This window comes from Corvus moneduloides, chromosome 13 (genome assembly GCF_009650955.1).
Source record: "Corvus moneduloides isolate bCorMon1 chromosome 13, bCorMon1.pri, whole genome shotgun sequence".
In the NCBI taxonomy this organism is placed as follows: domain Eukaryota; kingdom Metazoa; phylum Chordata; class Aves; order Passeriformes; family Corvidae; genus Corvus; species Corvus moneduloides.
Window position 1 is genome coordinate 19,596,749 of NC_045488.1, and position 26,782 is coordinate 19,623,530.

At 47.5% G+C, this 26,782-nt stretch overlaps 1 protein-coding gene across 9 annotated transcripts in view; it reads right to left on the reverse strand.

The window, feature by feature from the left end:
• The window catches only part of NEO1 (neogenin 1), a 175,134-nt gene that overhangs the window by 100,413 nt on the left and 47,939 nt on the right, over positions 1-26,782 (reverse strand). For all 9 annotated transcript variants that reach the window (XM_032123276.1, XM_032123275.1, XM_032123282.1 and 6 more), the window contains exons 2-3: positions 18,070-18,387; positions 2,526-2,801 (exon numbers count right to left, since the gene is read on the reverse strand). In XM_032123276.1, the coding sequence (XP_031979167.1) occupies positions 2,526-2,801; positions 18,070-18,387 (594 nt within the window). The remainder of the gene's footprint in view (positions 1-2,525; positions 2,802-18,069; positions 18,388-26,782) is intronic.

Below are 26,782 nucleotides of genomic sequence, written 5' to 3' on the forward strand. Positions count from 1 at the left end.
CTCAGGGCACACACAAGCCCCAAGGCACAACACGAGGAGGTGCCAGGACACTTGGGGGAAGCAGAACAGGTGGAAATCCCATGTGGGAGTTGGCGCAGGCAGAGGCAGCCAAGCTCTGAGCAGTGCTGGATCAGCCAGCCCCATCCCTGCGGCTCTGCCCACATTCCTGGCAGGAACTGCTCTGCCTGCCCTGCTGTGCATGGCAGGGATAACGCAGTGACAGGGACCTGGAGCAGCACGTGCAGCCAGCCAGGCTGCAAAGCAGGGACACAACATCTCCAGGCAACCATCCTTACATGGAGAGGAGCCGGGATGATTCCGTGGAAACATGACTCCGACTGCTCCAAGCTCCCAGCAGGGAGTTCAGCTCACAGGTAAATGGAAACTGGATCCAAAAATTAAGTGACATTTTTCCCTTGCACTCCCATGTTTGAAGGCACCTGCTGTGAAGTGGCAGAGCTCAGAAATGCATCCTCCTGCTCAGTGGCAGCCCGGTATCAGACAAAGCAGAACATTTAAGCAGCAGAACGTTGTCTGTGGATGCAAATCCCTGGGATGCAGGAGTGTGCTGGGTGTGTTTCAAAGCCTGGGAAGCAGTGGTGGGTTTGCTGTCAGCCACACATCAGATAACCATTTAAAAGGGGAATAAACTGAATGAAGAACAGATTAATTCAAATCCTTCTTTCAAACACATCTCGGGCAAAACAATCAATTATGGGGCCGCTCAAGACTAAGGGAGCTTTCCCTTCAACAGCTTAATCCCACTTTTTAAAAAAAGCCTGCTGGGAGGGATTTTACCAAACTTCACTATCAATACTTTGGGATTCATGACCGAGCAAAGAAACAGCATCTTTTGAATTCCCTAACACAGCTCTATTTCATCACCTTCTGCAAAGCATTACAAAAGCAAGGAAACTGCAGCTGGTGCCAAAAGAATTCAAAAGATCAGTGTAATATAGAAGTTTATCAAGAAATCTTCAGTTTCCAAAAACATCAGCAATATCCTCATCATTTGAAGGGCTGCAGAAAGATGAAGGCAATCCCAACTACAGGAATTCAATCAAGCATCTTTTCCAAAAGTGCTTTCCTTCAAACCCTGTATCCTTAGTTGGAGAAGAGACAAGGCTTTGGAGAGGCTAAAGAACTGAACAGAACAAAGGCCTACTTTACGCATGATTCATTTCCAACACCCCAATTCCAAAAGAGAGCTGCCATTGTAAAAATTGGGGTAGTTTGCAGAATAATTTAGTATTTTAAGTAGAGAAGGGCTGTAGTTACAAGAAACAGAACTACTCCTTGAAAGGGACCCCTGAAGGTGCCCCCACCTGCCTCAAGTCCACCAGCTGCCCACACCAGGTCAGGCCAACCATGACATTGTCCAGCCTAACCCTGAGCAACTCCCTCCTGCAGCTCTCCAAGAGCAACAACTGAATGAGAATTCCGACATGGAGACTAATCCAGAAGAGACAGCTCTGGTAACAATTAAGGAACCTCGTATGAAACACAGCCTGTATTTCCCTAGTTTGGGAAAGTATGACCCACATTCCTGTCCTATTTTTGATCACTTTTCAAACTTTTGTGTTAGAACAGCTGGTGACACAACAGTGTCACTGGGAACAGAACACACTGAATGTGCCAACAGTTTACATCAGCACTGGACTTCTGTTCTAACAAAAATACCTCAACATTTCAGCACAACAGGCAAAGCTGAACGTTCCAAAATAAAATGTCACCCCCCTCTGGGGGTTGGAGACTTCTCAAAAGGTCCCACTGCTTAGAACCAGAATTTCCTGAATATTGGGACAATTAAAAGCACCTCAGCTTAGGCATACCAGGAGCGAGGGACTAAGCACCAATTTCTTTGCGAAGCTTCCATAGGGTTTGAGACATGGGATTCAATCTGAGAAACTCAGAAATCCCCAAACTTTTATACTCCCAGAAATAGTCAATTCCCTCTTTGTATCATGTCACAATGGAAGTATTACTGGGGGTTTTTTTAAAGAAGTCTTTCCCCAAAATGCCTTAAAAGCTGAACCATTAAATATGGGAAGGAAGCCTGTGAGTGTCCCCAGCCTGTCTCCAGCCACTGTGAAGAGCTCAGGTGCTCAGACAAAGACCCTGCATTGGAGACTTCCCCAAAGGTCCCAATGTTTAGACAGTCAGAACTTCCTGAATACGGGAAGAATTAAAAGCACCTCAGCTTAAGCATCCCAAGAGCCAGGAGGTAAGCACCAGTTTTTTTGGGAAACTTCCACATGGCTTGAAACATGGGATTCAACCTGAAAAAATGTAGACATCCCCAAACATTTACACCCAAAGAAACACTCGGTTCCCCTTTTGTATCACATCACAACGGAAGTGTATTACTGGTGGCTTTTAAACATTTTTTCCCCAAAATGCCTTAAAAGCTGAACCATTAAATACGGGAAGGCAGCCCCTGAGTGTCTCCAGCCTGTCTCCACCCCTGAAGAGCTCAGGGCCCGGAGCCCCAGAATCAGCTGAGCGCAGAGAGCAGCAGTGGGTACCTGGCAGGACTTTGAGCTCGGCCTCGTCGCTGTACTTGGGGGTGCCCCCGCCGTCGAGGGCGCAGCGGTAGAGCCCCGCGTCCGTGTCCGAGGCGTTGGTGATGAGCAGGGCCCCGCTGGGCAGCTGCAGCACGCGCCGGTCCGGGGCCAGCGCCTGGCGGTCGCGCTCCCAGCGCAGCAGCGGCGCCAGCTCCGCCGTCACCTCGCAGCCCAGCACCGCGCTGCCGCCCCTGTGCACAGAGCTGGGCTCCGGCTGGCTCGTGAACCTGGGCAGACCTGCAAGAAAACCGAAACAACAACAACTCTCAGATGTTCTGATGATGATGCCAAAGCTTGGAGATGCAAGTCAAGATTCGTGAATGTAGTTTTTTAAACATTAAGCTGCTCTCCAACTCTTTAAAAACCTTAACCTTTAAGTAATCATAGAATCCTAGACTGGTTTGGGTTGGAAGGGCCCTTAAAGCTCATCCAGTTCCACTCCTTGCACAGGCAGGGACACCTTCCACTAGCCCAGGTTGCTCCGAGCCCCGTCCAACCTAGCCTGGAACACTTCCAGGGATGGGGCAGCCACAGCTTCTACAACGCAGCCTACACAACAGCTTCATTTACCACCTCCAGCTACAAAAGCCTCTGTACAGTGCACAAGGTAAATACTGAGATAAATATTATTGAGAGAAATATTTGCATATGACCATTCTCAGTGTGGCCGAGACCTGAGTTTCTCCAGGGCACACCACAGAGCTGAGCTGGCAGCACTGCACAACTCCAGTGTCACCTTTTCCATAGAAATGTTCTCCAGAAACACCCAGAGCCCACTTAATGGCGTAACAGTTGGGCTGGGCAGTTGTGGGAAGAGGCTGGGGACACAGCTGGAGCTGGTTCCATGGAGCCACAGCTGAGGCAGCCGGTGAAGCTGGGGGCACATCCATGAAGCACATCCAAGGCAGGGAAAACCAAGGGACAGCAGTGAGGAAAGTGTGAGGCACCGCCCTGGAGTGGGCAGGTCAGAGGAGGAGGAGCGAGAGCAGGAAGGACAGCTTTGGGTGTTGCCCTGGGGAGACCAGGGTAGAGCATGAGGCTGAAGAATTGGGAATGAAGGCAGGGAGTTGAGCCTGGAGAATGGGGAGAGGGCAGGGAGAGGTGCTTTAGTTTGGTTTTGTTTTCTTACCACTCAAATTACTTTAGTTGTCAAGAAATTAAATTAATTTTCCCCAGGTCAAGGCTGTTCTGCCATTACAGTAACTGGGAGTGATCCCATCTTGACTCAGTAACTTTAATCTTATTTCCTCTCCATCCTTCTGAGGAGCAGAGTGAAGGCACAGCTGGATGGGCAGCCAGCCACAGCCACCCTATCCCAAGTATTTTGCACAGGGAAATGATCAAATCTGCCACAGTTCAACCCACTGTTTTTACAAGTCTCATTTCATACCTATCACGGATGCACCCGGAATGTACCAGTAGGAGGACCGATCCTTCAGGAAAGCCAGATTGAATCCTAACAGAGGAGATTCCTAACAGATGAATCACTTCTGCCCTGTCAAGTTCCTTCCACAACCCTGTACAGTTCATCTCCAGCTGTTACATATTTTCTCCTCTGTCAGGATCCTACCTGGGGACTCCTTCCATAACTTCATTCCTCCAAGAAACCTTCTGTTTCTAGTTTCCCCTCCCAGTGCACTTCCAACCAACTTGTAATCCTTTGATCTTGACCTTGTTTTGGTATTATTTTGCATCTTTGATATTTATCCACCAGTCCCTCCAAGGTATTCATAGGAACAAAAAAAATCCAGTTTCTTTCTTTCAACTTTCCTTCTGCTTAATGAAGCTACAACCTTTAGTTTCTCTCCCTCATTCTCCTAACATCCTATTCACCTTTAAAGATACAGAACGACAGGAGAATTTGGGAAGGAAGGGACCCGGCCAGAGCAGAGTCAGCTGCAAGATCAGAGCTGGTTACTTAGGGATTTGTCCAGTCAGACCTCAAAAATCCCCAAGGGTGGAGACTGCACAACTCTTGGGCAACCTGTTCTACCTCATGGAGCAGAACTCCCTCCTTAAACCCAGTCAGAACCTCCTCTGCTCCAGCTGATCCCCAATGCCTCCTGCTCTCCCACCAAGCACCCCTGGCAGAACAACAAACCCAAGTGCCTAGAGTAACTTCAGATCACAAACATCCACGGAATTATTACAAAACTGCTTCTCTTTCTATCGAAAAAACTTTCCCAAAAGATGGAACCATCTCAGTGGCTCTGCACAATCAATCCTAGAACCCAAGTAACCTTTTCCTCTCCTGAATCACCCACCCCTCTGTCTCAGCACAATCCCAAGGTATCTCTGCACCTGCCTGACTTTGCACACTGTGCTCAGAAGTTCCATCATTAGCCAGTCTGGAGCATTATTTAATTCTTCCTGTGAGACCATGGAGGCCACAGCAAGGGTAACAAGGTCTCCTCGTTTGCCACACTCTCTAATTCCGTGGGCAAATAGGTTGTTCTTACAGCTGATGAGGCTGTTAACCTTGAGCCTCTGAACTCCAGTCTCTGAGGCACCTGTCCTTTCTGAAAATCTCCTTGACAGAACCCATTAAATGTTCATAATTACCTCTGATTCTTATCTCTCTCAATATCCTCATTTATTAAGAGCCCTACATATTAAGCCAGTTCTTTCTACAGCCTGGGAGGGAATCCTGGGTCTCCTCCTTCAGCCAGGTGACCCCATAACTTCTGTTTCCACCTCACCTGTTGCCATCTCTTTGCTCCCAGCAACTACCACTGGTACAGCCCCACTCTGGCAACTTGACTGAAGCCCTGCAATTTCTGACATACAGCTCAAATATGCTTTCATTTAAATCCCTTACAAGTACTGTTCATTTCCTGGACAAGACAGACCTTGTGCCTTCTGTTGTGTGCAGGTGCTCCATTGAGGTTAAATAAGCCTTATTCAAGATGGTTTCATTACTCACTAGAAATGAAATTACAGTTCATTTTCCAAGTCACCTCAAATGCCACTAAAACCTGTATTTCGTCATAGTCCTGTGTGGTTTTAAAATATACATTTTAACCTAGCCTGTAATTTTGTCCTAAAGAGTAATTTTCTCTTATTCTACAATTATTGGCAATTTGCACTGCTTAAAAGCCTCCATTGTGGAGGAGGACCCTTTGCTTTAGCCAACGAACAACCACAAACCAATCATGATGCATTATAAAAAAGCACTCCAAATCCAGGCCTTAATTACCATTAATTCAGAGACCTGTTTATAAATCCAGGAGCAGGTCCCGGAGTGCTGGCACACCTCCTGCAGCAGTGACCCACTAGAAAATACCCTTTCATCTCCCAGCCCAGAACCCTTCCATTACAGAGCTGCTCTTTCTCTCTCCAAAATATCAATTATCAACTTCTAAGCCAGCATTTCCTGAACTTTCTAGAATCATTTTTAAATGCATTACCATGTAAGCCAATTCAGTCTAGTTAAACTACAAACACTTTTAAAACCATTTTTAAAGTTAACTTTTTTAGAAGTTGATACTTTTTTCTTAGTGGTTTGTATTTCCCAAACACTTCAATCAAGCAGGCTGAGCAAGAAGTTCTAATGATGAGTAGAATCCCAGGATGGTTTGGGTTGGAAGGGACCTTAAAGTCCATCCAGTGCCACCTCTGCCAAGGGCAGGGACACCTCCCACTGTCCCAGGGTGCTCCAAGCCCTGTCCAGCCTGGCCCTGGACACTGCCAGGGATGGAAGATACATTCCTAATGAGGAAGCAGCCCCCACCCCTCACCCATGTGTTGCAGGGCAATCAGTTGAAGACATCAGCCCATCTTTTGGTAAAGGAATGTCGTGATAAATGACACTTTGGGCTTCTGACATTAAAGACAATTTTTTCATGTTTGTACACACATTAATCATTCTGTGGCAGCACAAATACATTAGGTATCGATTTTAGGACACCAAAGGAAAATACTACTGACCTAGCAAGAATGCAGGTTAATAAACTCAATTTAGGAAGGATGATTTTCCATTTGGAATGTTCTCTAAACACAGGCAGGAGAACACATAAGTAACAGTGCACTCACATGCATATAACAAGGATTAGATGCATCCCAAACTCCTCATTTCTGCTAGGACAATGCAAATGGCAGAGAAAGGGGGAAAGACAATTCTGTCCCTCTTTTCTCCTTCCCTTTTGTCTCTCCCTTCCCCTCATCCAAGCCCAGAGCAATGGTAGGAATGTGAATGAACAATCTATTAATGCAAATGTGGTGCATTCAATCAGCATTCCCCGTCTCAGCGTTACTGAGATTTGTGGCCCATTGTCTCCATTTCTGAAAAAGATGTGCCTAGAAGAGCAATAATTCCCATGCTCCTGGAAAACACAGATGGTTAAAATTCTGGCTGTAGTCTCCTACCCTCAATGGAGCCAGTATTTCATCTCCTGGAGTCTGCAGAATCAGGGAATTCACTGCCCTGAGCCAGATGCCAATCTAGCTCAGCAGCCTCCCTGTGACTGCAGTCAGTGCCAATCACTTCCAAGGAGACTGAAAGGAAAAAAACCTTCATTATCAACCATTACTAAATAACTGGCTCATCTGAGTGTAGTAACTCCAGAGTCACACCTGCCTCTGCTCTGCAGCCTGCCAGCACCGCTGCCAACGCTGTCCCGTTGAAGGTGGATGCTATTGCCACAGACACGTTTAATCCCCACAGAGTCCAACCAACCTTTTGGGGCCCATCTCACCAAACTAACACTGCAAAAGGAAAGTGAGCAAAGAGAACCATCTCCTCGTCTCTAGGGAAGAGAAAGCTGTGGAGGAATCCCCTTTTCCTGCTGTGCCAGGGCTGTACCTTTACGAGTGGTCACAAGCCTTTGTGAGTGTTTTCCTCACGTCTCTACTCTGTTGCCTCTGCTCTGACTGGAATTTAAGATAACACTTAGTACAAGCAATAAACTGCTCTAAACATACACACATCACATGTTTGTGCAATTAACATTTTCCCAAAGCTGCTTTCAGGCTTTCTGGTGACATCTCGATGTGCTCAGCAAATGTTTTCCGTTTTTTCCCCCGTTTCTATTGCAATATGGAAAACGTAAAGCACAGGAGCAGCTGGCAGGTTTTCCATCCTCCTCCCTCCTGGATACCATCTGTGAAAAGCCTTTGCTGCCCAGAGTTAACTTTTACTCAAGTTTCTCCTAACTTACCCAACTCTAAACTAACTTCAGCAGCACCAGCTCCAAACGTTCCACCCTACAGCTTCCACTCTCAATCTGAAATTCATCCAGCTGGTCTGTGAATGATCCCACAAACTGCTCACAATTTTCAGGCACTTGAATTTTCCCTCATTCCTGTCTGCCTGGTCAAATTTGAACTCGTGACAGATCCATAACTACGACTCCTTTCCCCAAACAGCCTCTTGGGAAGTGTGGAGATTTCAGCACCACGAGGAGGTACTGGAGAATGGGAACATGATCCCCTATTGTCAGGACAGCTCCAACATCTGCTACCCTTCAGCAACGAAGCAGATCACAAAGATGCCACCTATTTTGTTAGTGCATCAGCTCCTCACCCCAACTCTGCTAAAAAATTAGTAAGTCCAGCCATCTGTGGACACTTCATTAAATTATCACAGCTCCTTCTCTCCAACATTATTCAGCATCATTTGTTGGAGTGGCAGAGGTGTGAAACAGCTTAAAATACACTCCTGTTAATGAGACATATTTCATGGATCTCACTGGCAAATGGAGCAGACTTTGTAATTACAAACACTCCTGGAGAACACAAGTCCAGCACCACCTGAATTAGGATAAGGCCAGATGCTCCCAGTCCTTGCTACAAACACCAAGCAGCACATCATTCTCCCCCCTTGCTTTAGGCAAACCAGACAGGGGAGAATGCAACCAAAAATCCAGGCAGGAGACAGCTCCTCTGGGAAGAGGATTTTTACAAGGATTGTAACACGGAGAGAAGAAAACCTACCAAATGTCCTTGGCTGACTAAACTGAAATGGGAAGTATGAGGGATACAGAACACAAATGAGAAATGTCAGAGCATAACCAGAATCCTGACTTAGTTAAACACAGCCGTGCCAGCATGGACAGCATGGCACGTGCTGATTAAAACCAGTGTCCCTTGGCCAGAAGGAAGGGAGAGGATGTCACTGGACACATCAGTAACACACACACACACACAGGTACTGTACACACACAGCAACACACAGAGTGACCTGGTGGCACCTCAGAGCTGTTCTGAACAAACAACTGAACTCCAGATCTCCCAAGGCCCCTTCCAAGCTCAATTATCCGATGACATGGGGAAGGTACACAAAAAACCTTAGTGAGAAATAGCAAAATATTGCACAAAATATTGTCCAACCTGGCCTTGGACACTGCCAGGGATCCAGGGGCAGCCACAGCTTCTCTGGGCAGCCTGTACCAGGGCCTCTCCACCCTCATAGCCAGGAATAATTTCTCCCTTATATCTACTACACATCCGAAAATTTTAAAGGGTGTTTGGACAAGGAAAACATATCAGTGGAATATGATGTTCTACCTGGCAAAACAAGCAAATCCAAATTCTAGTCAGGTGATATGAAGAAGAGATCAATGAATTATTCCAGGAATGATATGGGAACAACAAAAATGATTGAAGGAAGATCTTCAGAAATACAGAGGTCACTGCTGACAACCACAACTACAAGAAAAGCAGTGGGGATGTCAGTCCATGGCACATGGTCAGGCTGAGGAAGTGTTGCAAGGAATAGCACAGAAATACAGAAGAAATGGATCTGCTGATGGAGGAGATGAAACAGTACCATGAAAATTGGAGACAGGAACTGCAGTTCAAGGGCCAAGCAACACAAACACTCCAGCAGCAGCAGCAGCAAAAGCTGCAGCAGCCACAATGAATCTGATCTCCACAGACACCACGAAACAGCTAAAACAACATTCTAATGCCAGAAAAAATGAATTGAGGGCATGCAAACCATGCAGTCATTTATTTGCTACTGTTGAAGATCATTCTAATAGCAAGGCCAATGAAACCCCTGTGGGATTTCAAGAGAAGCCCTAAAGATAAGGCACACAGATTGCCTCATCATTTAAGGAACTTCAGGTCTTCATCAATAGACTGCGTAAAAATAAGAACCCTATGGGCTCACAATTACTCTTTCTAAAACAAAATCGAGAGCCATAACAAAAGAAGAATAAGATCCGAAGGTTGTGGTGAAAGAAAAGAGCTTGACAGGTTAAATAATTTTAGTTCCAGGCAAGGCTATCAATTACGGAAGCTCATGTGAACAAGCTATTCAAAGAAGATTAATGCGCAGAGAGGACTGTCAGGATAAATTTATCACGAAACGGGAAGAAAGGAAAGATCTGAAAAACTTTTGCAGGCAACTCTATAGACAGTGACAAAGACAGCTGGTACCTGACAAGAGGCATTTAGAGAGAGGAAATAACCAACAATTTCACTGCTAACTCCTCGGGATGCGTGAATAGCAAAGAAAGGCCGCAAAACCAGGGTGCTTGAAGGCTGACACAACAGCAGACAAACACACGGCACAGAGAACTTCTACAGACACAAACATGCCGCTCAAAGAGATGTCTGGAGACAACACGGTGCGTGGCAGGATAAAGGCAAACACTAACAGCCGTATCACTGCAAATTATCCAACACAAGCACAGCTCAGTGCCAGGGCAGCACAGCTCAGGTGGGATCAGCACACCACTGACCCCTCCAGCAGCTGCTGGCCATGAACCTCAGAGCAATCAGCAATAGATTTTTAGAGGTCTCTCCAGGACAGAGCCTTTCTTTGCCTAATTTTTACTCTGTTGAATTTGAGAGCAGAGTGACAGTGCATCTAAGCCAGGGCTGACTTCAGAAGTTACAGAAGGAAGAGCAACACCTTTACAGAAACTTAAATTATCTAGAGACATTTCCTCACAGTGCCCCCAAATCAGGGTTTCTATTTGCAAATGAATAGGGCTTGGAGAGTTTTTTATAACTTTTAACATCTTTATTTCCAGTGTATTTATGTGAATGGTGAGACATACCCTGTGCTTTTAAGAATGTTACCAAGAACTAGCCTCACTGAAATCAACCCTAGCAAATGTCATAAATTAATTTTTCCTTATTCAAAATCATTTTCCTCCATTTTGTTTCCTTTTCAGGGTCATCAAACTTCATCTTGAATTTTTGTTCTGGAAAAAAGAAAGCATTAATCAGAGACACCCTTGTGCCTTGATACATCTTGCCCTTGCTGCTTCTGTGTCACCTTTTGCTTGGGGCAATAGTACAGGTTCTGATCATTTTCAAAAAGCAATATTCAGTCAATCAGAAACCTGAGCAGTGTCAGCACACAGAGCCTTCACTGCACGCTAATAAAGCTGAAATCTCTTGCTGAGTGCACACTGGAGCAGGCAGGGAGTGAAGAACACAGGCTGCAGATGTAACCATCACTCTGCTGACAGCTCGGGATTCCGAGTGAGCTCTGCGCAAACTTGTCAAACAGAATTACACAGGGATTGCTGGTGCTGACATGCAGAGAAGAAAGAGGGAAAAATCTGATCTGAGTCAAAATATTCACAAATGAGAATCCAATCTAAACAAAGTTCAGCCAAGTTTGTTTAGGGGTGTTAATGCACCATCAGTATGGTGTCACTCTGTCCCTATCTCACCATCCGGCCCCCCCCCCCCCCCCAGCCGAGCATCAGCCCAAGAGATTTCAGGGATTTGGCTCCCAGCTCCCTTCCACAGAATTCCTGTTTCTCCACAGATTAACTCCATCACCTGCCATATTTTCAAAGGCAAAGGTCAAGATGGAATGTACGCTGCAAAGAGCTCCCACGTCCTACGATTTACAGTACATTTATATTATTCTGAAGTACACGAACATAACATTGCCCATGAACTAAATGCACAAAGGTTCTTCCCCTTGCCAGTTACAAGACTTGCACTGCACTGGACTTGAATTTCACTCTAGAAAACACAAATTTTTTTCTGAGCAGTGCTATTACATCATCACTAAAGCAGGAAGCTCAGGCACGAGAGCCACACATCTCCCTGTGCCCCCTCTGCTCCAGCTTCAGCAGAGCATTTGTTACCCTCCAGCGAGCACAAATAAGCTTTAACTGGCTCACTGACCCACAGAATTTGGGACAGGGATAGTATTAGTCACAATGAGCAGTTGGATTTGGTTTGACACAAGGTGTAATAAACTTGAAACACAAAAGCTTAAGAAAACCTGTGTTTTTCAATAGGAATTAGTTTTAAGCAAGCAAATTAGGAGTCTCTTCACCTGGGCTCCGACCTGGTCATTAGATGTCAATGAAGAGTTCCAAAACAAGTAGGTCACATTCCCTGCTGTGAGCTTTCCCTAGGGGTCCAGTGGTACTCCAGTGCAGGCAAGTCCTGCCCTTCTCTGCCCCGGACATGGCAAGAGGATCTGGTATTAAATCCCAAGCTGAGACTAACAATTTGTAACAGTTTTGAAACTGGACCTTTGCCTTCAGTCCAAGAACTGAAGACCAGTTCAAAGGCTCACATAGATTTCCTTCCCTGCTTTAACTGGACAAATGTGGACTGCAAGAATTGAGAATGACACATAAGGTAGAGCATTTATTATCTGAAATGTCTAAACTCTCACACTCTCAGTAACAGCTGACAGAACCTGTACAAACTGCAGTTGTGCTAAAACCACCTTTCCCATTTACCTGTCACGAAGAAATGCATTTTGATCTAAGCCAATTTATGAAAAACACAGATGCTTTTTTCATACAAAAATACATTTCTGCAAGGAAACCTTATCACCCATATCACTTACTGCCTAAGTGCTCTTAAGCACCCTCCTCTGAAGTATCTCTGCTCGCTCTGAGGTTTTTTCCAATTCTGAGGCCAGAATGTTCTTTATTCATAAAGATCTGTTCAAGATTACTTTTTTCTCCTTGCTGTTAAAGGAAATGTGCAATCCTGGGCAAAAATGTGCTGTTATTTCTAACCTAACTCCATCTCCAAGGAGCTGGGACAGTTTGTCCTGAGCTTTGCTCTCACCCTTTGGGGTGGCACAGACAGAGTCCAGTGAGGAATAAAACACTGCTCAGTTGTAATCTTGAAAGCTTGGCAAACTTCTCAGTGGACAAGAGCAAACAGAACCAAACACCCTGGCTGCTTCCGTGCAGTTCCTTGTCGTTATGGCAAAAAGCAAAGATAAAATTTCAGCTCAAATTAACATTTGAAAAAAATCCTTATCTGTTCACCATTATTTATACAAAAATAAGTGATTGATATTAAATAGCTGAGCGCTCTAACACCCCAGAAGGAGACACAGCATACCTCTGCTGCTGGGCTTTGCAGAGCTCTACCTTGAACTGCAAGCCCACATCCCTCCAGGTCCTGCTTTCTCCCACAGGCTGTACTCAGGGATTGGTCTGGATAATCATTTCCTGGCCACAGCTTCACCCACTGCCTATCATCTAAAGTCTGTAATGGATACAGAATTCCTTATCTCTACCTGCCCTCCTCATTTGCAGCATCTCGGTGCATTATAAAAAGTAACACTTCAAATTTATCAGAGAGAAATTCTTCACTAGCCCATGGAGAAAAGGCAAAGCGTGGAGATCTGGAGCTAGTGCCATGAGCTGCACCAGAAGCAGGACTGGATCCTGGCATCTCCTGGCTCAGAACTCAATTAACCCCTCCAAGCCACAGGAACCACCACAGCCCATCCAGGCCTCCTGCAATTCCAGGAACAGCTCTCCCAGCCATCAGTTTGGAAGCCCCAAGCCGGACACATGCAAGATGCAAATAAATCTTGAAAAAGCAATGTGGTCAGCTAAAAACTGGAGCAATTTCCCAGGTAAAGTTCATTCCTTGTATCTGATGTCTGGAGGAACTCTCAGCAGACTGAGGGCAGGTCCCTCCTCCCCACAGGGTCTGTGTGACCCCTGGCACGGTCACACTGACCTGGGGACACTGACTTCACACACAGAGCAGGCTACAGGGGCTTCAGATGCCCTTCTGAGAGCACACGTTTTGGCAGTGACCCCACCCCAAGCCCTGTGCCCCGGCACAGCAATCCGGAGGAGCCGGAGCTGTGGGTGAGCTGGATGAACCAGCGGGAGGAGGGGACTTACCCAGGTCAGGAGAGCAGAGAACACCGTGCTCAGGAGCACAAAGTGCTCGAGTATGCCTGGAATGAAACTCCAAATCCTTCCTCCAAGTATGGACACGATGGGCCTCGGCCCACTCCAGCGTCCCCAGCTCTAAGTGGAAAAGCAGGAAGTCTCCCAAGGTTTCAACACAACACGTGAAACTTCACCATGGCATTTCCAGAGCCACTTTCCAGGAATGTTCTGCTCCTGGGCTGTGCTGCCCCTGCAATGTGCTCAATGGTTCCAAAGGAGATACTACACTTTTACTAAGTACGTACCAAATGTTCCTGGTTCCTGAACCATTTCAGAGTTTGATGTTACATGGCCGGAGCATTTCTTAACAGAAGTGATTTGTCTGTACTTTTTCTAAAAGTAATTACAAAATGAAGGCTTGAAAGCAAAATTTCTGTGAATATTTAAATGAGAAATAATAATTCAAGGAGATTATTTAGTTGAGGTGAGAAACAAGTCAGAAGTTATCACCAAGTGCTTTTGAATTAATGAAACTCAGACAAACCTGAAGTTTGTACCAAGGCAGTGCCGCAGCTGCGTCATCACAGCTGAGCAAATCACACAAAGCTCAAAGCCAAGAATTATCAAATGCAAGGATAAGTGGAAGAAGAGGAAGAAAAACAGCTGGATTCACTTGGGGAAAGATGACAAGAGGTGAAACAAATAATTTAGTGAGCAGTCTTTAAATGGATACATAGAGCAAATAAATCTGCATCATCAAACTCAGTGCCCCTGTCACACTTCCCAGCTTTTAGATCCTCATGTATCTGTTCTCTCAATAAAAGCTTTAACCAAGCCACAGTAACCAGTGACTGGGGAAGGATCATCCTGAGAATATTTTCAGCTCGTGTCATTATACTTTATATTAAAATACATACGTACTTATTTTTCCAAGATGAATTACAGACACAGATCTCCAAAACTTTGTAAATCTATTTTTAATCCATGTTTTACAGCAGCTTTTTAAACCCTCTACCCTTCTTAAGATCTAACTGGCACTTAAGTATCAAAGACAGATTTGCATTTCAAAAGGCAATTAAAAAACATACTGTACCAAGGCACTGATTAAAGTGTTGTGGCTTTACATAAATTAGGCAGCTCCTTTAACTTTCCCTACTTCAAATACATCATAACAATAGGCAAATCCTACACGTTACACGGACTGTATGGCCACCACACCTTCTCCTTCCACTGCCCTAAGAAACTGGTGATGACAAATTAATCTTCGTTTGCTTGAAGGAACCAAACTGTGGAGGCTCACACTGAATGGGAAAGAGATACTCATATCCCCAGACTGCTGCTCATTAAAGAAAACTATCATTTATTGTTGTTTGCTGTTCCTAAAAATCAAGGATTTACTACTAAGAGCAAACACTTTACTACCAAGGTGTAGCAGCACATAACTCCAAGTTACAGACTAATTCAAGTGTCCTTCACAATGGAATATTTTATCATATCCTCTGACTTGTTTTTTAAATCTAAAGGCAGCAACGATCAGTTTCTTTAAGAGGCTCACTTGCCACAGAACCTCTTGATCCTCACACCTCCAGAAACCCAAAGAGCAAAGTTTTCTCGTGGATCACCATGTACAGAAAAGGTCCTTTAGAGGCACATTGCCAGGAGCACAGTGAAGCTGCCATGATCCCCTCCCTCGCCATGGCAGGTTCAGAGCAGGGTCAAACACACAGATTGATGCAAACCCAAGCCAGTCCGTCTCTAACGTAATTCCTTCAATGCCTGAATTCCTCTGTGCCCAGACACTCGGAGCGCGTGGCTTGGGTTGAGTTTTCCATACAGTGGTTCACTAAACCCCTGTCACTCTACAGCAGCAAAAGAGCTTCAGATTCCAACACCTAAAAATTTTAGATCCCTCAACCTAGAATATATAGAAAGTCCTTTAAATAACTTGAGAAACTTACCCAAATTTGTCCACCTTCCTGCAGGAGTCGGGTAGATTGCTCAGCATCATCCACTGGCTGTGCAGTTCTAAGACTGAAAATTCCAACCCTGTATCCATATGATGGAACACAACGTGTTTTCACTGGATTCTCCTTGCCCTGGCCTCTGTGACTCACCAGAACTTGTCATTTTCAAGAGTTATTTAATGAGTAAGAAGCTGTTAAAACGTGCAACCTACACTTCATAATGTTCCCTTTTAGAGATCAGGTGCATGGCAGCACCACACTCGCACACAGCAGCGGAACCCCACGTACCACTGCTCAATTAAGAGAGGAATTAGCTCCCTCCCACTGGAATTTTGAGGCCAAGGGGAGCCCTTACTATGCTAACAATGCCCACACTCACCACAGCCCAAAAGCTGCCAGTTAAAACAAAGACGGTGGGAAGGAATATTAAAAACCACTGTTAAAACTGAGGGATTTAAATGAGGACAAGAAAAGCAATAGGCTGAACCAGAATTTTAATATTCCACCTCTTATTCCAAAGCCTTCAGCAACCAAAGTGCCCTTCCCCCTACAAGAGGATTAAACTCGGTGTGGTCTTGCCCAGCTCTCGGCACTTGGCTGGGGTGGTAAACAAGTTTTCACACACCCACATCTGCCAAAGCCTCTGCAGCAGTGCAGCCAGAGGATGCTCTGGGGCAGGTTTCCAAGGCACAGGATGGCAATAGGCAAGGCACAACACGTGTCACCAGCATTTCCTCTAGTTCTGGGCAATAAAAGTACCATTTTTATTGCATGGAATCAATCAATAACCTTAATACTCAGCTGTCTGGCCAATGTGTGCCAAAGGGGCACTGTTTGTGTGGGGAAGGTCCGTATTGTCTTGGGCTGGACTGTATTTGTTCTGTTTTCTAGTTAAGAGTGTTTGGAAAGAAAACCTCACCAGAACTGCATTGTTGTTTGTTGTAGGTTTTTTTAAAATAGGCTCTTGGGGTTTGTTTTTTTTTTTCCAAGTACTTGGGTTCTTTTTCAAGTACTAAATGGCTCTTAAAGATTGCATCATTTTAGAAAATATAAACTGAAATAGTACCTTCTACCTAGATAGGGGAAAATGGAAGTGGAAATTCGGCAGACATTTTGGCTTACCTTCATTTTTAACCCCATTAACCTCACCTAATGATCATATAGAGCAAGCTGATAGCAGAGGCAGGAGGCTGAAGGCTCTCATGTGGAAAGCAGCAGAATTAATCCCGACAGCAGCGATGCAAGGAGGTGGTAATTGCTCGAGAGAAGTGTGGGAGAACTGCCTTTATTGTCCTCATTGCCAAGAAGCTCAGAAATCTATTCCTCATTAAGAGATTCTCAAAGTCACTCTTTTAAGGTATAAAACCCCGATTTTTCTACTTCTGACATTGCTGATGTTTCACAACAGTGCTACAAGCCAAGTTAATGGGAACAACATCCGAATACAAACGATGGAAGCGGCAGCTCTGGGAGATGCAGGAGCACCAGTCAGGAAGAATTCATTACCCCAAGACATTTATTAAGCAAAGGAAAAAAAAAACTGTTTGAAAAAGGCTGGCAAACATCATTAGAGAAACAAAGGAAAATTGCTTCATAGGCTTTTTTCCTAGTTACAGTGCCTTAGTTTACCTTGGTTTTTTTCCTTTTGGTTGGTTTTTCAAGTCTCACCCTTACTCAGTAATTACAAGTCTCTTCCTGCTTTACTGTTTACAACACACAAACTGACAGTCCCAAGCCCTGAGAAATAAGCAAGTGACAGAACAGATCACTTTCCCCAGCCATAATCTTTATTTTTACCTGCAAATGTCACTCCCTCACTGCTTTCTACCCCCCAAAATAAAGCTATCACCTATCAAGTCTAAAGGGTACTCGAAACACCAAAGCTGAGCTTATGATTTGGGCTTTTTAATGGTAAATTTTATGCATTTGGTTGGTTGTTACTTTTCAGACTTCCTTGTTCACATCTGATACTCAAGAAACAGAAAAATACAACTCCCCAGCACTCCATTCTGTACCCGTCTCTCAGTCCTGTAGGGAGTGTACACACTGCTGTTAGGAGCTTCCCAAACGTTTCAGACAGAGCAGGTAATTCTCCACATACAAGCACAGGAAGTTATTTTAAGGTTATTTATACATAAAGAAAGAAAAACCCTGTTTTCTTCCCCCTTCTAAGCTGTGGTAAATCTCCACTGTGATTTCAGACACCTGGCACTTCTCTTAATCCATTCATCGCAGATTCATCCTGATCTCTTGCATTTCCTGAGAAATACCCACACATTAAGCTGCTTATAGGAACAGAACACATGCCAACTCCCAGCCAGCAAAATGAGGGACACAGTCCCAGCTTCCCTGGCAGCTGATGGAACCAGCTCATGTTCCTTGGGAAGCACTTTCCTGCTTGTCCAAGGGCAGAGTATTCCTTTCCATCACCATGTTCTCAGCCACACTCACAAACCAGAGCCTTACCTGCCACGGTGAGCTTTGCTGTCCTGCTCACGATGGTCCCCAGGCTGTCCACAGTTGCCACACACTGATAATATCCTTCGTCAGGTTTATTATGCTTGGAATGCACCACACTGTTAATTAATAAAGATCCATCTGGCAGCAGCTGGCGGCGGTCATCCGACACCAAGTTCAGGAAAGTGCCATCCTTTTTCCACTCGATTTTGGGAGGGGTCTCGCAATGAGCCGAGCAGTTCATGACCACCGACGCCCCACGCACTGACAGCACGTCCAGGGGCTCCACCAGGAAGTAGAAAGGAGTGAAAGTTCTCACGAGCGATTCTGTAAAACATCACAGAATTTTGGGTTAGCTTTCCGCAATTTTAACGTGAAACTCACCCTCCATCAAGCTAGCGTGACAAGCACAAGCACTACCACTGCTCACATCCTCTCCCTGAACAGATTAAACCAGCTCGGTCTGTGAGACAGTGTTTTCTGCTTTGACCATTCACATCATGGACCCTCAGATTCCGAGACATTTTCATCCCTAAAATGTCTTGCCCTGCTCTGCTCTCGGCCTCTGTGGGGCGGGTGCCCTCACAGCAGTGCTGTCCTTTGGTGTGTGTAACCAAGATTAGGAACCGTCAAGAACAATTCAGCCCTCACGATAAAGTCTCCCATTCTGAGTTAACATGTCTTGCAAGTGTCATACAGTGTTTTTTTACTTCCATTCTAGCCCAGGATAAACATGATTACTTTTCCATTTTAAGTATTCCCCAAAGAGTTCTGTAATTAACATCTACTTTGCATTAAGAAGTGAATTTTAATTACTGTCTTTCTGGTGTATTTGGTCAAGCAGAACGATTGTGTGTCAGTATCACTTTGACTTGTCTTACTTAATCATCCGTAGAAAACAGAAGACAAATTCTTCCAGGGAAGAACTGTTTTCCAGCACTGGGTTCAGAGAACAGGGGATCTCGGTTTTTAAATCCACCTTAGAAACAACACTCATATCACAAACTCCTGCACTCATCTCAAAACCGCTTCATCACTCAGCATTGACCATTTCATCTCACGGTCAATAAAAAAATGCTGAAATATTGTAAGACCACCTTAAAGACAAATATGCATTTAATAACAAGATTTGTTTAATTAAGCTATAGAATAATTCTGGGGTTTGAGGAAAAAGCACAACTCTGAAGGAGACCTTTACTTGCAAACAGAGGCTGTCCTGGAAACATTGCAGCTTCTCCCATTGTTTGGTTGTTTGTGGGGTTTTTGAAATCGGATTTACCTTCTAAAATGACCTTAATTAACAAATTGATATGATTCCCTCTATCACTAAACTACAGAGAGTCCCTGGTTTCCAAAGAGCCTCCAGCTTCCCCCCAGAGGGACTCCAGCCTTCCTGTACAGAGCCCATTGTCTCTGCTACTCACAATTCACAGCAACTTGGAGATAAGGCAGGAGTGGTGTGAAAGAAACAACAGATAAACGAGGCTTTTGCAGCTGATAGCATTCAAACCTCCTTTACCTTCAAGAATTCAAAGAGGAAATACAGGAAAACATTCTAGAAAGATTGAAGTTTCCCTAGTGACAGTATCAGGCTAGAGACCTGTTAGGTTGGGATCTGAATCCTTGGGACTGTCTTTCTTGAGAATAGAGACAAACCCCCCCCCCCCAAAAAAAAAAAACCCCAAACAAAATATACAGAACAAAAAAATCAATAAAACTTTAAACATTTCTAGGAGCTGCTTATGCTACTCTGGTTTGTACAAGGGCACCTGTGTGTGGATGTTCTCGATTCTCGGTGCCTCTGAGAACCTGAGTGTCAGCTCTCGTGCAGCAAAAGGCAGAGCAGAAACAGGAGCCATGGGCAGCAGGAAAATCTTTGACCTGTTTACCACTATAATCTCTTCCAGTGCCACAGAAACCTAAAGTTCTTTTTAAAATTAAAGACTGAGCTGCACAGTCCCTGGGTTTTCCAAGGGAAGCATTCTCCCCAAGCTGTCCCCTTTCCACCTCAATTACAAGCTTCTCTAAGTTTTTCCAATATAGATCCAGACCCCTATGAGAACAAAATACACTGGTTTGAGTTTTGCTTCACTCTGGCTTTTCAGATAAAACCCAGAAAACCTTTAAAAGAGGAATGGCAGCTTTTTGTTTGCCCTGTCTCCAGTGCAGATTGGAGCAGATCAAATCCATTGATAGAGTAAGATCGTTCTTGCCCTGGAAGCAACAAGGTGTCCAAGGAAATAGAGCAGAGCAGAGGATGTCAAGAGAGGTCACACCAAGAGCAGCTCAACAGGGATTATAAGCCTTGAGGAAGAATGGGAACCAGATTCTCAGCCAGGCTTCAGAGCTACCAAACTCCTGCCGAGAGCCCTGAGAAGACAGAGCACAAGCGGCTTCGTCCCGGAGTGTCACTGTGCTCCTGCACTGACTGCAGTGGGGAAAAAACGTGAAGGGTTGGTGAGAAACACTACCCCAGCTTGAAGGAAGTTAAACCAGAACGGAGACTGTTCTTTCAGAGGATCTGCAGCTGGGGTTTGGGGCACTCTGGAGAACCACACTGCAGCCAGCTGAGCTGAGCCACCTTCAAGCCTCAATTCACAAAAGCATTTGTACACACTGGACCTTAATAAACTTCTATTTCTACCAGTGAGCCATTTCTCCCGCTCCATCAACCTATTGATCACTGAGCTCAATGACAGCATCTTATTTTGGGCAGAATGGGCGTATCTGGTGCAGGGAGTCCTTCCCCTTTCCACACGCTTAGACACACAGGTGTGCACACACCACTGCCTCCCTTTGTGCTAATACTGGCCCAAGGAGCTTATGCTGAAGCCAGAGAAGTCTGTCTCCCTGCTCACGAACAGGAACAGGAAAATCTCACTCATTCCCACCAGGCTGGAGTTTATTTCTCCCCAGATCTGCTCTGGAGATGAGTGGCAGGGAGCCAGATGTGCCAAAACACAGACAAGATCTGCATCAGCCACCAACACGGAGTCATTTCTCATGCCCTGGAAGCTCCACAGCTCCCTTCCTCAGCCCATCCCAGCACAGGCAGCCGGGTTTAGCACTCCTGTGCCCATCCCAGCACACAGGCAGCCGGGTTTAGCACTCCTGTGCCCATCCCAGCACACAGGCAGCCGGGTTTCACACTCCTGTGCCCATCCCAGCACACAGGCAGCCGGGTTTAGCACTCCTGTGCCCATCCCAGCACACAGGCAGTCGGGTTTAGCACTCCTGTGCCCATCCCAGCACACAGGCAGCCGGGTTTAGCACTCCTGTGCCCATCCCAGCACACAGGCAGCCGGGTTTAGCACTCCTGTGCCCATCCCAGCACACAGGCAGCCGGGTTTAGCACTCCTGTGCCCATCCCAGCACACAGGCAGCCGGGTTTAGCACTCCTGTGCCCATCCCAGCACACAGGCAGCCGGGTTTAGCACTCCTGTGCCCATCCCAGCACACAGGCAGCCGGGTTTAGCACTCCTGTGCCCAGCCCAGCACACAGGCAGCCGGGTTTAGCACTCCTGTGCCCATCCCAGCACACAGGCAGCCGGGTTTCACACTCCTGTGCCCAGCCCAGCACAGGCAGCCGGGTTTAGCACTCCTGTGCCCATCCCAGCACACAGGCAGCCGGGTTTCACACTCCTGTGCCCAGCCCAGCACACAGGCAGCCGGGTTTCACACTCCTGTGCCTAGCCCAGCACACAGGCAGCCGGGTTTAGCACTCCTGTGCCCATCCCAGCACACAGGCAGCCGGGTTTAGCACTCCTGTGCCCATCCCAGCACACAGGCAGTCGGGTTTAGCACTCCTGTGCCCATCCCAGCACACAGGCAGCCGGGTTTAGCACTCCTGTGCCCATCCCAGCACACAGGCAGCCGGGTTTAGCACTCCTGTGCCCATCCCAGCACACAGGCAGCCGGGTTTAGCACTCCTGTGCCTAGCCCAGCACACAGGCAGCCGGGTTTAGCACTCCTGTGCCCATCCCAGCACACAGGCAGCCGGGTTTAGCACTCCTGTGCCCATCCCAGCACACAGGCAGTCGGGTTTAGCACTCCTGTGCCTAGCCCAGCACACAGGCAGCCGGGTTTAGCACTCCTGTGCCTAGCCCAGCACACAGGCAGCCGGGTTTCACACTCCTGTGCCCATCCCAGCACACAGGCAGCCGGGTTTAGCACTCCTGTGCCCATCCCAGCACACAGGCAGTCGGGTTTAGCACTCCTGTGCCTAGCCCAGCACACAGGCAGCCGGGTTTAGCACTCCTGTGCCCATCCCAGCACACAGGCAGCCGGGTTTAGCACTCCTGTGCCTAGGCCAGCACACAGGCAGCCGGGTTTAGCACTCCTGTGCCTAGCCCAGCACAGGCAGCCGGGTTTAGCACTCCTGTGCCCATCCCAGCACACAGGCAGTCGGGTTTAGCACTCCTGTGCCTAGCCCAGCACACAGGCAGCCGGGTTTCACACTCCTGTGCCCATCCCAGCACACAGGCAGCCGGGTTTAGCACTCCTGTGCCCATCCCAGCACACAGGCAGCCGGGTTTCACACTCCTGTGCCCATCCCAGCACACAGGCAGCCGGGTTTAGCACTCCTGTGCCCATCCCAGCACACAGGCAGCCGGGTTTCACACTCCTGTGCCCATCCCAACACACAGGCAGCCGGGTTTAGCACTCCTGTGCCCATCCCAGCACACAGGCAGCCGGGTTTCACACTCCTGTGCCCATCCCAGCACACAGGCAGTCGGGTTTAGCACTCCTGTGCCCATCCCAGCACACAGGCAGCCGGGTTTAGCACTCCTGTGCCCATCCCAGCACACAGGCAGCCGGGTTTAGCACTCCTGTGCCTAGCCCAGCACACAGGCAGCCGGGTTTCACACTCCTGTGCCCATCCCAGCACACAGGCAGCCGGGTTTCACACTCCTGTGCCCATCCCAGCACACAGGCAGCCGGGTTTAGCACTCCTGTGCCCATCCCAGCACACAGGCAGCCGGGTTTCACACTCCTGTGCCCATCCCAGCACACAGGCAGTCGGGTTTAGCACTCCTGTGCCTAGCCCAGCACACAGGCAGCCGGGTTTCACACTCCTGTGCCTAGCCCAGCACACAGGCAGCCGGGTTTAGCACTCCTGTGCCTAGCCCAGCACACAGGCAGCCGGGTTTCACACTCCTGTGCCCATCCCAGCACACAGGCAGCCGGGTTTAGCACTCCTGTGCCCATCCCAGCACACAGGCAGCCGGGTTTCACACTCCTGTGCCCATCCCAGCACACAGGCAGTCGGGTTTAGCACTCCTGTGCCCATCCCAGCACACAGGCAGCCGGGTTTCACACTCCTGTGCCCATCCCAGCACACAGGCAGCCGGGTTTCACACTCCTGTGCCCATCCCAGCACACAGGCAGCCGGGTTTCACACTCCTGTGCCCATCCCAGCACACAGGCAGCCGGGTTTAGCACTCCTGTGCCCATCCCAGCACACAGGCAGCCGGGTTTAGCACTCCTGTGCCCATCCCAGCACACAGGCAGCCGGGTTTAGCACTCCTGTGCCCATCCCAGCACACAGGCAGCCGGGTTTAGCACTCCTGTACCCATCCCAGCACACAGGCAGCCGGGTTTAGCACTCCTGTGCCCATCCCAGCACACAGGCAGCCGGGTTTAGCACTCCTGTGCCCATCCCAGCACACAGGCAGCCGGGTTTAGCACTCCTGTGCCCATCCCAGCACACAGGCAGCCGGGTTTAGCACTCCTGTGCCTAGCCCAGCACACAGGCAGCCGGGTTTAGCACTCCTGTGCCCATCCCAGCACACAGGCAGTCGGGTTTAGCACTCCTGTGCCCATCCCAGCACACAGGCAGCCGGGTTTAGCACTCCTGTGCCCATCCCAGCACACAGGCAGCCGGGTTTCACACTCCTGTGCCCATCCCAGCACACAGGCAGCCGGGTTTAGCACTCCTGTGCCCATCCCAGCACACAGGCAGCCGGGTTTAGCACTCCTGTGCCTAGCCCAGCACACAGGCAGCCGGGTTTAGCACTCCTGTGCCCATCCCAGCACACAGGCAGCCGGGTTTAGCACTCCTGTGCCTAGCCCAGCACACAGGCAGCCGGGTTTAGCACTCCTGTGCCCATCCCAGCACACAGGCAGCCGGGTTTAGCACTCCTGTGCCTAGCCCAGCACACAGGCAGCCGGGTTTAGCACTCCTGTGCCTAGCCCAGCACACAGGCAGTCGGGTTTAGCTCAGCAGTGTGGCACTGCTGACTACATCACTACCATATTCACCAGATCCTGTTCTTGGAAGCTGCTGTAAGGCTTGTTACTTTGAATTTAATGTTACTTTGAGTTTAATGTTATTCCTGCTTAACTGTATTAGCTTGCACCTGGCTCCTCTGAATTCTTCCACCTTCCAGGGAAAAGTTTACCAAATTTGAACTCTAACTTTGTCCTCACTCTTCCTTAAGTGGTGTGAAAATGTAACAAATACAATTTACTCCATCAACCACTCTGGGACTGAAAGACAGCAAATACAAGTTTACCTAAAACACACGAGTGCAAAATCCCCACAAAACAGCCTCCAACATCAACATCAGAAGGACGTGGAGCTGCTGGAGAGAGCCCAGAGGAGGCCCCGGAGCTGCTCCAGGGCTGGAGCCCCTCTGCTCTGGAGCCAGGCTGGGAGAGCTGGGGGTGCTCACCTGGAGAGGAGAAGGCTCCAGGGAGAGCTCAGAGCCCCTTGCAGGGCCTGAAGGGGCTCCAGGAGAGCTGGAGAGGGACTGGGGACAAGGGATGGAGGGACAGGATACAGGGAATGGCTTGAGGGCAGGGTTAGATGGGATATTGGGAAGGAATTCCTGGCTGTGAGGGTGGGCAGGCCCTGGCACAGGGTGCCCAGAGCAGCTGTGGCTGCCCCTGGATCCCTGGAAGTGTTCCAGGCCAGGTTGGACGGGGCTTGGAGCAGCCTGGGACAGTGGAAGGTGTCCTGCCCATGGCAGGGGGTGGCACTGGGTGGGCTTTAAGGTCTCTCCCAACCCACACCATTCCAGGATTCTGTGATTCTAAGTCAGGGAAATCAAAGCTTGTTCACCTCACCCAATTTGTCCAGGAATTGATGCCCGGTTGAGTACTTTTATACATTCCTAACCCCTACTATTGAAAATACTCTGGGGTGTCCTAGTCCTCCTTGTAGCTCCTCTCTCCTCAAATTCTCACAATTAACCATCAGTTCTGACACTGTTTCAGCCAAGACAAAACCCATCACTGTCAGTGATCTCACAGCATTTAATCACAAAGTGCTTCCAGCCTGTCCTGCACCCTTTTCTGTGCAGAGCTGCATCTTTGTAAGGCCTCAGGTGAGCAATGTGTAGAACAGTAAATGCCAAGCAGTTGCACAAGTGGGGAGAAGCTTCCCTTCCTTATCCAGTTAATTTCTGGAAGACACAAGCACTCCAATATCAACCTTAAATCACTGAAATGCATCCTTTAACAACCGCCTGCCACGAGCTCGTCAGAAATTACAGCACTTAGGAAAATAACTCCACAAAAAACCACTCTGATCTCAGTCCTACCGACTCCACATAAATCACCTCAAACTGGTGCACGGCAATGTGTCTTGAGATTTTCCCAGCAGTGCCACAGACCTGACTTGGATTCAATGCTGCCACCAGAACTGTTCAGTCGTGATGTTCTCCTGAGGACGAGCATCAGCTGCAGCCCAAGCACAGAACTCCAACACCACATTTCACTTCACTTTGGGAAGAAACCACATCCCATTTTACAAGGACCAAATGCGACAACCATCCAGAAGGAAAATGTGAAGCACAGGTATCACTTCAGAACTCCGTTTTCCAAACAGGATGATAAATTAAGGCAGCCAAATGCACCTTCCATCACAATTAGCTGACTCGAGATTAGCAGTCAGGCTTTGGTTTGGAAGGAGTCAAACCAGGCTTTGATGAAGAAGGATCACTGACTGTTCTGAGCTGAGGAACGACGTGGCACCAGGGGTGATACCTGTCCCCCTGACTCCAAGGCAATTTAGCAGTATGGATATGACACCCTTCAGGCCTGACATGTAAAACAGAGGCATCTGAAATCCTGATCAGACTGGCAGGAACTGTTACACAGCCCCTTCCCACGTACTGCGAGTCAGTGATAAAAGCTGCAAGCTCTCTGGCTGCAGGATTGCACATTTAAAAGGCTTTTCTCCAGAATTTAATTAACGTTCCCAATGGCCTCTGTAATCCTAAAGACAGTGTCATGCCCTTCCTAACCCACATCATTACAAAAAGCTGCCTCCAGAATCAGCCAGACGTAGCTTAAGTGAAGATGTTCCCCACACCATTCCCTGCAGGCTGCCAGCAGGAGCTCACAGAGAACATGTTCTGTGGTTTTGTTCACATATTCATGGCTAAGGAACACGTTATCTATGTGGGCAAATTGCTGCATGTGGTAATCTCTAAATAAATGTAAATATTACCAGCTTGGTAATTTATTTCCCTTGACAACATCAGAAGCATTCTGCATCCCCCAATAAGCAAAATTTATCTATGATATTACAATGTAGCAATGGTTAGACAAAGATGTATTTTCTGCATAATATTACATTTTTCTCTTCTAGGCAATAGCAATTATAGACCACCTGACCAAATTAAACTATGACAGCAGTATAAACCAGCCAAACATCTTTAGATTCTACTTTCATAAAGCACTTCCAAAGCCCAACCATATACACAGTGCTTGGCAA